The 13,558-nt window shown below is 34.8% G+C and overlaps 1 protein-coding gene and 1 long non-coding RNA gene across 5 annotated transcripts in view; one reads left to right on the top strand and one right to left on the bottom strand.

Annotated features, from left to right (window-relative positions):
- Positions 1-6,938, top strand: part of LOC118182522 (zwei Ig domain protein zig-4-like) — a 58,736-nt gene extending 51,798 nt beyond the window's left edge. For all 3 annotated transcript variants that reach the window (XM_035351875.2, XM_035351874.2, XM_035351873.2), the window contains exon 8: positions 6,681-6,938. In XM_035351875.2, the coding sequence (XP_035207766.1) occupies positions 6,681-6,692 (12 nt within the window). In that variant the 3' untranslated portion in view covers positions 6,693-6,938. The remainder of the gene's footprint in view (positions 1-6,680) is intronic.
- The window catches only part of LOC146996580 (uncharacterized), a 192,948-nt gene that overhangs the window by 166,027 nt on the left and 13,363 nt on the right, over positions 1-13,558 (bottom strand). The window lies entirely within an intron of this gene.

Here is a 13,558-nt window from a genome sequence, read left to right as displayed (position 1 = left end):
TTTTCACCAAGGTGGGAGCTAGGGTAAGGTTTCTTAAGTCGTACCCTTTAAGAAAAGATAGATATAAATAGTAGGATTTATTAAAAAAATAATAATTATGTGGGGTAATAATATCTTGTGTTGTTCTTGCTGATATTTATTGCAATAAAATTCCATACAGTCTATTCTCTTGGACAAAAATTAATAAAATTTATGAACACGAACTTGTTACGTCTTAAACAACCAGTATTTTAAGTCGTACCATCTATAGCTTAAATTGTACTACGTTTAAAATTGGAGAATTTTAATAAAACTTTCTTTTTCTCTGTTGATTTATTTATACAATTAATTATAACAATGATCACAAAGATGCTTTTTCATTTCCTTATCAACTCCAGCGCATTAGTTGCGTACCCATCCTTTGCATTTTAGGCACTGAATCATATTCTCTTCGCGGTCTTCTTCATAAATATTACAGGGAGATGAAGACAGTGTGAAACAATATGGTTGACTGGGGACAACTCGTTCTGACAAAAGAGGCGCAGTTGGCGTGATATTACGCCTAATATTTAAAGGATACGACTTACGCAGCCTTACCGTATATATTTCACCAAGGCTCAATAATCTCCCATACGTCTATACTCACTATAAAGCACATTAATGGTAGAATAACCGTTATCTACTTCATGGTTAAATGCCTGCATTTGCTATTCTTTTGATACTTCTTGTGGTTCTGTTTTACTTTTCAAATCAACACGACAAACGATCTATCAGAGTGTAATATTAGAAATTGAATAAAGATTAAAATTCAAGAAACTGCCTCAAAAAATAACTGGACGGGCTCTTTTTGCCCTTTCATTTATGGACGTCCGCATAAAGTATATGATAACAATGGTAACCATATTGAAAGTTCTGCAAACAATATTGATTCAATAAAGAATATTATTATCAGGTTAATTTGGACATCATCGTAGCGCCATCTGAAGATGCCAGAATGCCCTGAAAGGCTGCTCATAATTATGGATATGTAGTGTAAGAATTCAATACTCACTGTTGCCTCTACACTTATACCTACCTGTTTTTACGAAAGATTTCAATAATAACTGCAACTAACGAAATCTTTTTAACGATACAACGGAAGTACCATGCACGGTTCATGTTATATAATAAAAATTAATTAGGTGATAATTATATGCTAGTAAATAATATAAATGCTAGTAAATAATATAAAGAATGAAACTGCTATGCACAATTCAGCTTCCAAAGTGAAAAGACTATTGAAAGTAATACTGTGGCTTCTAAAGAGAAACGGACTGTGGAAAAAGAAGTAATTGATAATTCGTCAATCTTTAGTGTTGCCATTTCTTTTTTGTTTTGATATTAGAAGCATCTGTAGCAATTTGTTTTACTCTAACTGCATTCAGCACTTTCTTAGCAGCAATACCATCTTAAAAAGTAGTATCCTAGTACTTTGTCATATAATTTTTCTGATATTCAATGCACAGTGAATATTAAAAACTGCATTTAGTGATTTTTCCTTTTGATCGACAGCCATATTTAGCAATATTTTACAATTTAACATCAAATCCTTTTTGTGATGTTGATGGTAATGAAAAATGAATGCATTTTCATTTTGAACATCACGTTACGTTACCATTATGTTACCTTATAAATTCTTCCTCTGCTCATTTAATAAACCTCACAGACTAGCAAATTTCCAAATTTAAGACCTGTTTCTATCGACGCAAATATGATTTGTGATTAGTTTTTTGAAAATACATTATAGTAATTATAATGATTGTACATTAGTTATAGCAAACTGAACCTTTGAGGAAGACAAATAACTGATGATGACAAATTTCTTCTAAGCTTTTTAAATGAAGAGAGCATATTCAGAATGTAAAACGTTTTTCGTCCCTAATACTAGTTCATTTTGTGTATAATCTAATTCCGAGAAACGTTAATAAATACAATTGAATTTCTGTTAACCAGGCGAAGTCTGGAAGTTTTTATCAAACGAAGTCTCTGTTATCCGAGACAGCAATTAGTTTAAAGAAATCTTTGGGAAACCATGGTAACATTACAAGCGAAAGTCTAACATTCATAAATTATGTCAATGATTATTTTTTGGCTTTTCTATCAGTGATGTGCTATTAAGATAAGAGATATAGTCATTAGTCTCTCACTAATAATGAAATTATTGTTAATGATGAAAGCAATACACTAATTGACAATGAATTTGAAGACATTTTCAAAAGAGGTTGAAATATAATATCGCAATTTCTTCCCAATCAATATCCCAAAATAATATCCCAATAATGTCTTCTAATGAAACAAATGTAGAAAACAGTTACACACGTTTTCAAGTTTTAAGTGGGGAGGTTCCATTAAGGAGAAACACTACAAAAACTCCCATGCAGCTAGCCCGTTCGCTTGCTGGGTCAAACTATGATGCGAGCATGCAATGCACAAACTATGATGCACAATAATGCTATGCACAGTAATAATGCACTCTCCAGCGATATTACTGTTTAGGCATTGGTTATCACATCTACTAATAAATGAGTTTGCTAAAAATGTTAATTATAGTACATACATTTAGACTTGCAAATAAACTTGCAGAAAAATCTTGTTGAAAGAGAAACGTGCAGGATTTCAGATTTGTTCTATATTAACCGAGGTTTCAATTATTCGAGGTAGTCACGGTCTCTTTCATCTGGGATAATCGAGGTTTTACTGTTTTTATTGATGCATACGTTAGAGTTCGAAAAACTGAAAAATCCTATATTCCTAATCGACTGTCTGAGAAAGGACTGTATTTGAAATCTCCGCTTTGCTGCAAGTATTGTCTGTCAGCTGGAAAAGCAAATTTACGGTCTTTTAAATCCCTGAAAACCCCTATACCGACAACGCTAAACACAAAAATCTCATTTTAGTAAATGTTAGGAAACACAATAAATAAGCCATAAAAATTTTTAGATACTTGTGAGCAGTAGTTCCTAAGAAAAGGTACATCGAGTACAAAAAAATCACGTTCGGGGGAAAAACGCATTTTTATGTAAAAATCATTATTTATCAAAGCATTAAATGACAAATTAAAACTAAATTTTTTTACAGTTCTAATTTTCATACAGGTTAAAGAATGGTATTTTTAGAAATCTAAAAGTGTAGAGAATTTGAAAATGCAGAAATCCGCATGCACTATTTTTTTGAAAGTTTTTGGCTTCCGACACCCCTCCAGTAATTATGCGTATGTAAATTTCACATCCTAAATTTAAAATATATTTGCATTGCATTTAAAGTAAACATTTTTTAAGTTTATGGCAAACTGTCGAAGAGAAGCACTCCTAACCGATCTCATTATCTGCGCTCTGATTTTATTTCATTATTTTTATGCGAAGGCTTTTGAGATATGTAAATAATTTCGACTCTGCTTTAATGACTACTTGATTTATTAATAAATAACAGTTTATAACTAAAATAAGTTTTAACCGTTTTGCTATAGATAAAATAAGTGTTCCATGTGGAACACTTCCTTGTACGAAGTAAATGAAGTATTATAATTGCGAAAAATTTCGCGTATCGTATTTCCACAGAAATATTCATTTCGACCACTCTCAAATCCATTTGAATGGTTTTGTGCGTAACATCTGTACGTACGGACAGAATAAAGGACTCTTTTTTTTTTGCCAAAACGTGTTGTAAAATGGATTTAAAATGCATTCAGATGCGGTTTTTTGTGACGGCTGTATATATCTGGTATAATTCGAAAATGATTATCCGTAGAACGTTGAAATTTTGTGTATGGGACTGCTATAACACTAGTTGTGCATCTCGCCTTTCAACCACACCAAACATATATATATATATATATAATAATTTATTTCCTAAACAATATTGATTAATTGATTATATTATCTCCTAAGTATAATTAAAGTAGAATTATTTTAAAAGAGTGAATCCATATTGGTAAGTTATATTTTGAAAGATGTTTTGAAAAACTTGAAAGTAAAATGTTAATAATGTTTTAACGGGGACTGGAATTAAATCATCATGAAGAACAAAATTTCAATTGTAAAAGCAAATGTAAAAGCAATAATGACAATTTCCAATGTTTAATTTTTACAAATAATATAGAACTCAAATGCATAAACATGAGGGTGTCGGGGACGGTTACTCGAGTTTTTTCGGATTTCTCTACAGAAATTAATTTTTACTCCAAACTGAATTGGCTAAAATGCTTCATAAGAATACGTTCTTTGAGTATCAGCATTGATTCGTAATCCCTTCTATTCGCGGAAATATTTGGCCTGACTAGAATTGCCGGTTTGGCTTTACCTTATAACTCGAGTAAAGACGAAACACCTTCGTATTTACGTATTTTTATTAATTATTGTTCATTGAACGGGAGTTGGTTTGTTCCCCTTGAAAAGTCAACTAATTTCCGATCAATGACAATGATTACTTGCTTTTACAATTGAAATTTTGTTCTTCGTGATGATTTAATTCCAGTCCCCGTTAAAACATTATTAACATTTTACTTTCACGTTTTTCAAAACATCTTTCAAAATATAACTTACCAATATGGATTCACTCTTTTAAAATAATTCTACTTTAATTATACTCAGGAGATAATATAATCAATTAATCAATATTGTTTAGGAAATAAATTATTATTAACAAACTTTGCAGCAATTGCGCAAGTAGTAGTAACTTGTTTTTGCACTAAATGAATTTAAGATCATACAACATTATATATATACAGGGGTTGGACAAAAATATGGAAACACCTATAAAAAAACATGTTTCTTTGCTTAATATGGTGTAGGAAACCCGTTGGCATCCAAAACAGCTTGCAGTCTTCTCGGAATGGATAAATACAGTTCCTGTATGTTTGCCAAGGGAATATTATACCATTCTTCCTGCAAAACGATGGCAAGTTCAAATAACGATGTTGGCGGTGGATAACGAGAACGCACTTTCCGTTCCAATGTAGACCACAAAGGTTCGATAATATTCAGGTCTGGTGACTGTGGTGGCCAGGAGAGATGGGACAACTCATCCTCGTGCTCAGAAAACCAGTCCTGGACAATGTGAGCTGTGTGAACAGGGGCTTTGTCGTCTTGGAAGACACCATCACCATCGGGGAAAGTTTGTACCATGGGATGAACTTGATCGGCCAAAATGTTCACATAAGTCTTGGCAGTCATGTGCTCTGACACAGTTATCATGGAGCTAGCAGAGAACCACGATATGGCTGCCCAAACCATAACAGAACCCCCGTCATGTTTCACTCTTGGCAACAAGCAGTCTGTATTATAGGCTTGAGATGGCGTTCTCCAGACGTAAACTCGGCCAGAAGTGGGAAACAATGTGAAAGAAGACTCGTCAGACCCTATTACTCGCTTCCACTGCTCTATAGTCCAGGCTTTATGACTTAAACACCACCTTTTCCTGTTACGGGCATTAGCATCACTGATGAGTGGCTTCTCAATTGCAGCACGGCCAGCAATTCCCTGTTTATGAAGCTCCCTTCTAATTGTTTTGGTACTCACAGGGTTCGGTAACACAACATTCATTTCAGCAGTAACTTTTGCAGCTGTGGTCTTATTTTTCGTCACAATTGCCCTTAATGATCGTCTGTCACGATCACTCAGGACACACTTTCGTTCGTGCTGTGATTTAGCAGATGATGTTTTTACGCTTTTCAAATATGCGGAATAAATCTTCGATACAGTACCTCTTGAAACACTAAACACCTCTGCTATCTTGCTTACGGAAGCACCTACCATACGTGCTCCAACAATTTGCCCACGTTCGAAGTCTGTTAACTCTGACATAATGCAATGACAACCTCACATAACAGTACTCCGACAACAACTGAACTGTTTAGCACATTTACGAAGTTGTATAGGTGGCGTCAGTAGTCAAAAATGCCAGCGCCACCTACATATTCCATTAAAATCAATCTTTCTGTATGTCCTCTTATCCACACATCCTCTTATCCAGCTCGGAGAACTCTGTTTTTTATTTTTATATGCTGGTAAATTTTGCACTTTGCTGTTTGTTTTTTCTGAAAAACATACCGACTCACTCTAATCTACTGATAAGAAACTAATTAATATGATTTAAAATTATGTGACAAATATCAAAGGGTTGGTAACGATATTTAAATATTCAGTACAGTTATCTTATTTGTTCTATCTTCCGCAGCGGAAAGAATTGTCATGATCAGTTGAAGCTTTTTTTATACAGAAAAAAATAGATATTATAATGTCTTTGGTAATGCAATTTTCTAATTCTGATTTTTAAATTATAAAACCAAAGACAATCTTCAAATACATAAGAGAGAAATATGGAGCCGATTTTCATTTCGATTCATTTATTGAACAACTTTTAATGTTCGAAACCGCCTGAATGATCAATATTCTTATAGGGTAACGTAACATGATATGAAAAATAGAAAACTTAAGCTACGCACGATTCTAACCTCAAAACATGCAGAGTTTTCTGACATTTCTTAAAGATTTATTAATTATACAAACTTATGCGTTATTCTAAAGCAGTTATAAAATTAAAACGTGCTTCCGTAATCCTGCAGTATGTGAAAATATTTGCAGAATTTTCAGATAACAAATTTTTCAAGTATTTTTTGGCTTTATTACATCATTCCTAACTTAAATAATACTTATTCTTTTCAGATCGAAGCATGAAGATCACATGAAGTAACGGAATATCTTCAATGAAAGTTAAGAAGAAGAAAGCGTAAGATTCTATTGAATCTGGCTTACAGCAGGCTAAAATTAAAAAACAAATTGTAACTCAGTTCTTTTCCCACTTCTCTCATGGACATGTTTTCAAGAACTTAAATTTTGTATTTATTATATTTTGATTTCATATTTGTATACCATTATTGTACATACATCAGTTTCAATAAAACCTCAGACTATTTGGTGATATTTGTAGCTTATGACTCAGCTGTACGAAATGTTACATTATAAAACATTACGTTAAATACAGAATTAATGCATGATCTCTGCATCAGTACTCTCTGTCACAAAAGGCAATTATTACGAGGTATAATCCATTTAACAGAATAAAAGCATAGTTAATAAATATCATTGTCATTTTTTATCAAATTTGTTCGTTAAAATTTCCCAAGTCAGTACTTATTCTGAGAAAGTTTATGTTCTGCAGACGGTTTGATAAGTTTCCCTTATTATACGAAAATAGAGCTTTCCTATGAAACTCTTCATATTATGGAATGACTCAAACGATAACGTACGAATGATATCAAATAGCACATAAAACCTCAAATCAAAAATGATACCTAAACACGCAATGTATATGCATTAGAAACAAAATTTAACAAATTGCCCGCAATTCATTAAATAAAAATTAAGAAATTGCCTGCGATTTGTTAAATATACGTATAGAATTCTATATAAAAAAAGCGTCCGTGCGTTTGTCTTTCCTACAAATCTACAGTTTTATTCCAATCTTGATGAAATTTCGCACACTTGACCTTCGAAACAATATGAAGTTCACTGTTAACATAAAATTTCGGAAAACCAGCCCACGAACCCCCCCCCCCCCCCACTCAGTGCTTTCACATTAGAACGGTGCATTCACGACTCCTGTCGTACATAAACATTACCACTCTTAGTTTCACGTCCCCATTGCTGTTTTTATGCTATCAGTGGAAGTTATACTGTGAAGAATATGAATTGTCGTTTAGTTAAAATCAAAAGGTTGGTGTAACATTCGTCTGCAGTCATCTATTCTTCCAAGACTTAGACGATAATTCGATACTTCGTTTTTCAGTAGGGTTCATGCTCCCAAAACACACAAGAAGACTCTACAGTACATGCTAAGTGAAGAATTTATAATTGTGTTTTTATTAAAAATATATATTAATATTTCTGCACAGTTTCAGTTTTGAAATCACGTCACCGGTTTCAGGTTCACGTCGCTGTTGTTGCGTTCCCGCTGTCAGTTCAATTGTTACATGGCACAAAGTTCGTTTACGCTTTAGAACAGTATTGAACCTTTAAATAGAATTTATGTGCACGCTATATCAGCTGTGAATATTTCGAAAACCGTGAAAAAATTGGCCATTTTGTAATTGCTCAGTGGATGGTAATTTTCCAAACAAAGACATAATGGATAACAAAACAATCTCAATTCTTAAAATAAACAATCGACGAATAGATATTATTTCATAATTACATAACAAGCTTATAAATAGTTCCGAGCCACTCTGATACCTTCTCTTCCACTGATTTATTAAAGGATACGGAGCAAGCTGTGCATTGCTCGACAAAATTTTTAAATGCTCTTTGAGCTTCCAGGAGTACTGCCCCACAAGTTGACTTTAAATAAAGGATCTGGTACCATACTATATTGTAATATCAACCCGCTAAAGCTGCGCAACGGAATAAAACTCACCGTGAAGAATCTATTGCAGAAAGTAATAAAGGTCACCATAATCATGGGGTATGTCGCAGTTGAAGATGTATTCATTCGTGGTATTCCATTCGTACCGAGAGATTCAAGTATGACCTTCGATTTAAGGCGACAACAGCTTCCATCTGGCTTGCATTTGCTATGGTTATCAACAAGACAGAGGGGCAATGCTGAATTTCTATTTATTTTGTCTGTAAGTGGACTGGCACTTTCTCAACGTTGGTTGAAAAGGAACAGAAAGCTGAAAGAGGACCTGAGAAAATCAGTTTAGGGCCACCAGTTTGACATATATGGTATAGAACCATCTACACCTCAACAACAGGCGTGTGAGCATGCGACCTTTACATTCTTTCCCAATTAAAGGGCGACTGGGGAAATATAAGAAATTCCGTCGGCCAAAGCAAAATGATGATAAGCTGCCGTCCACCTCATTTTAGTTAGGACACCACTGTAAAAAAGCTGACTTTTTGGTGTAGAAAACTAAGAAAATTAGTTACATCTTTGCCGGAGTTTAATCTACAAATCTTCTGCTTTCTGATTTGATGTGCTATACATTACGTATGGAAAAATGTGATAATTCCTTACAATTTAAAGTTTACTTTTAAATTTGCACACTTTCAGAAAAATTCAAAAATTGGAAAACCTGGAAATTTTTCTCATGTCATTAATTCTGCACTGATTATTTGTTGAATCTAGTTTTTTCCTTGTTGTTTGATTTTTGTTGAGAAAATGAAAAACATTTGTTAAATCAAAATTTGGCCTTTAAAAAAAGCTTTTTGTACAGTGCAATTGCACCTTTCAGCACTGTAAAGATAGCCAGAACATCTGCACCATTCAATATGGCAATTATTTTGGAATGGGCCGGATACTGCAGTTTGAATCTGAGTATTTACAAATTTTATGTCTGTCTCCCTCAATAAAGGATAAGATTTATAATCTACTAGCAGCTTCGCTGCCAGCCTTCGTCTGGCTTTTAAATGTACCGGAGAAATAGCTGAAGGGAACACCAAACGTTAAATTTAAAAACTGCGTAGAATTTTACTCTGCAGAACAACTTCATAAAAAAACGTTATTATGTATAACACAATTACAATGATATAAGCAATATTCCTTAATACAAATATTAATTAGCCTAATAAATAAATTAGCCAACTTCCCTTTGCAAAATCTTAAGAACTCAAAGGGTATAAAGGAGGTTAAGAACTTTGTTTCCTAAAACAATCGCTCAAAAGTTTTCAGTATCTTCAAAAAAGTGAAATGAGCAATAAATAACATAAAAGAATACAAAAAACAAAACATTCTGAAAAGCAAAGTATAATTAATGATATTTTATCTTATATTTTCAAGAGAAAAAAATTACAATGAAATAAGCTTTATCCCTTAATATTATTATTAATTATCCTAATAAATATATTAATTATCCTAGTAAAAAAATTAACCAACTTTTCGTTGAAAAAAAAAAATCATGCAAAACTTTTCAATATCTTACAAAGAGTGAAATAAGCAAAAAATAACATGAAAGAAACTCAAAAAACAAAAAATTCCGCGCAGAATTTTACTCTACAGAACAACTTTATCGAAAAAAAATCAATAAAAATGTATTATATTGTAAGGATCTTAAGTTTTAATAACGTTTATTTTTATTTTGAATCTTTACTATCACTTCTTATTTTCTACTTCCGGCCAGAATTATAAGCGTTAAGGTTTTTATGCAAAGTTGTCTGGCGAACGCCAAGTATTTAAGTTGTGGCTTTTTGCCAAGCGAGAGAGAGGAAGCAGTTGAGTCAAAGCAGGCCGCTTACCTTAGAAGTTACGCAGTTGCTGTTTGCCTTCCAAGCCAGAGGTTTTAATCCTCCTGATAAATTTAAACGTATTGTAGTGTTCTCAGTTATCTGTACTACATACGCCTTCCTGTTAATATAAGGCCATTCTTCCACGTTTATTAAAGTTAAATTAGAGTTTAGTTTTATTTTTATACTTTTACGTTAGACCCCAAGTAGCGGGTCAGTGTATTCCGAAGTACGGAAGTTATTGTATATAGAGAAAAATAAAGGGTTTTGTATACCCTTCATGTGTATCCTGTCTACTTACCACAATTAGTGAACATAGCTTTAGTAAGCTCTCTGTTCCGAGTCAGGTCCTTGTATGTTCCCGAAGAAGGTAAGAAGGAACTTTGAACCTGATAGTGGAGCCCAACGAAGAAGAATAACCATGACCGAGTTTCAAGAAGAACCTGTGCTGCCTGCAGAAACGGCTCAGAATCCAGAAATGCCAGCTGCCGCCCTGGAAGGATTTGGTTACATCGTCCAGACCATGCGCGCTTCGATGAAACCAGAAACAACATTTAATGGAAACTCACCGGTAACCAGTTTTTTGGAAAAATTGGATGACCACTTCATGCTCTACCCCGTGCACGAGTTTCAAAAAGTTACCTTAGCTACCAGCGCTTTGAGGGGCCAAGCGCTTAACTGGTTCAAATGTATAGGCAGAAGTCTCTTGCGTCAAGCAGGAAGTCCCACCTATACTTACGAAAATTTCAAGACTGCCCTACTAAAAGCCTTCCCTGTTGTAAGGGATCGTGCGAAATTAGAAACGGAACTTTTCAGTATATATCAACAAAGAATCGAAAACCTCTCGAGCTTTATTTTAAGAAAAATTCACGTTTTCAAGCTCTTGTATGGAAACCGTGCGGATCCTGAAATAATTCAAGTGATTTTGCCGAGGTTACTGCCCCAAGTGCAAGACTTTATTGAATTAAGAAATCCGACTACATTGGAAACGTTATTTGAGCTAGCAATCCAGTTTGAAAGTAGAAGAACGGCGGACGTCGAAAGAAGACGCCAATATCAACAGCGAAACCAATTTGGTACGCCAAGACTACAGCAAACTCAAACACACGGCTACGGAGGCAAAGCGAATCAGTGGGCAAGGAAACCCGAGCATTCAAAAACAGCCGGCGAACGTCGACAGTTCAATAGCAACCTAGGAAAAAAGTCTCAAGGCCAGTGGAAAAAGAAGGAAAGCACGGAAAGGAAAAATAATTTAAACTAAAACGGATTTCTGCTGACGAGAGGGTGCGGAAATCCGAAGGCCACGAAAACCCCTCTTCCTTCAAGTTAAATACAGTAATGGTGAAAAATTTGACTCTTCCGAAGATTGAAGTCTTGGTGAATAATATTCCAGCCACCGCACTCCTGGATACCGGCGCGGAGTGTTCCTGTGTGGCAGACGATTTTTTTAGGAAGTATTTTCGCAAATACCGCATATATAATGCGGATAATACGACAGTGTTAGCGGCGCAAGGAGAAAAATGTAAGTGCGTAGGTAAACTACCTTTGTATATTCGTATCAAGGACGAACAAGTAAAGGTGATGTTTTTTATAGTAAAGAATCTGCAAGCACATTTAATTTTAGGAATAGATTTTCTTTCAGAAGCACAAGCTACGCTGGATTTTAATGAAGCGTCCCTTAAGCTGACAATGAAACCAGTTCGTACAGAAAACGCTGAACCGCCGATGTTAAAACTTGACCACCTCCCTAATGACGAGCAAGGAAGAATCCGACAAGTGGTAAGTGAATTTGCTTCGTTATTTAGTGATTTCCAGGATTTACTCAGGTTACTAACCATAGTATTGACACCGGAGATGCAATGCCAGTTCGTCAAAAACCATACCGGTATGATAAGAATAAGGAAAACATTATAGAATGGCATATTACCGATATGCTACGTAAAAAGATCATAACGCCCATCTCAAGTAGTTATGCCAGCCCGGTGGTTTTATGTAAGAAAAATAATGACTATCCTTTGACGCATCCAAAAGGATGGAGATTCGCTATTGATTACCGTAAATTAAACTCCATAACTAAATATCCGGTATATCCGTTACCGATTATAGAAGAAATTCTAAGGAACATAAAATCAACCAAATTTATGACGACTTTAGACTTAACGACTGGTTATTTTCAAATAGGGGTGAGGCCTGAGGACGTGCCTAAGACTGCTTTTATAACCAAGTCTGGCACTTACGCATTTTTGCGTATGCCGTTTGGCCTTTCAGGGGCCCCGGCAACATTTCAGCGATGCATGGACATTGTGTTAAGACCTGTTCTTGGAAAGTCCACATTTATCTATTTAGACGATATCATTATTACTAGTGATAATCTCGACCAACATGTACAGGATTTAAGACAGGTGTTTTCTTTATTAAATGAGGCCGGTCTAAAAGTTAATGTCGAAAAGTGCAAATTTGCAGCCCCTGAATTAAAATATTTAGGTTACAAAATATCTCAAAAAGGGATCGAGACAGATGAATCAAAAATAATCGCTGTACAAAAGTATCCGACTCCAAACACGGCAAAGAAGCTCTCTTCTTTTCTAGGACTTTGTTCATATTATAGGTCCTTTATAAAAAATTTTGCAGCTATTGCTGAACCATTGTTAAAATTAAAAAGGAAAAAGGCAAGATTCTCGTGGACGGCCGAAGCCAATATAGTGCTTTCGAAAAATTAAAACAAGCATTAACGCAAGCCCCTGTGTTGAAATTTCCTGAAAAGGATGAGAATTTAGAAATTTCAGCGGATGCTTCGGATTATGCGGTAGGAGCGGTACTTTCGCAAAATCAGCAGCCCGTGGCATTTTTTAGCCGAACTTTAAATCAAACACAAAGAAACTATTCCGCGACCGAGAGAGAGGCACTTGCAGTTCTGTTAGCAGTGCAAAAGTTCCGAGTCTATTTTGGAAAGGCGCCGATAACAGTGTACTCTGATAATGCGGCGGTAACTAGATTGTACTCAGGAAAAAATTTATCCCCAAGGTTAATAAGATGGGCACTCAAGCTGCAAGAATATAATCTGGTAATCAAGCATACCCCCGGAAAGGAAAATATCGTAGCAGATGCCCTATCAAGAATTAAAATAGATGAACAAGGGAATACCGTAAAGGTGGCAATTCTCACAGCATGTACAATAAATTCCCGAGAAACTGTAATAACTGAACTGGGTAAGGATCCTGAGTTTGGAAGCATTTATGAGTATTTGAAGGATCCTGAAAATTTTAGCCACCAAGATATTGTGGCGATAAGAAATAGGGCGGCCCATTACGAACTAATAGATA

The sequence above is a fragment of the Stegodyphus dumicola genome, chromosome 7 (assembly GCF_044657685.1).
Source record: "Stegodyphus dumicola isolate Sdum_Otavi_A_Nest chromosome 7, ASM4465768v1".
NCBI classification, from domain to species: domain Eukaryota; kingdom Metazoa; phylum Arthropoda; class Arachnida; order Araneae; family Eresidae; genus Stegodyphus; species Stegodyphus dumicola.
This window is presented reverse-complemented; position numbering and strand designations above follow the sequence as displayed.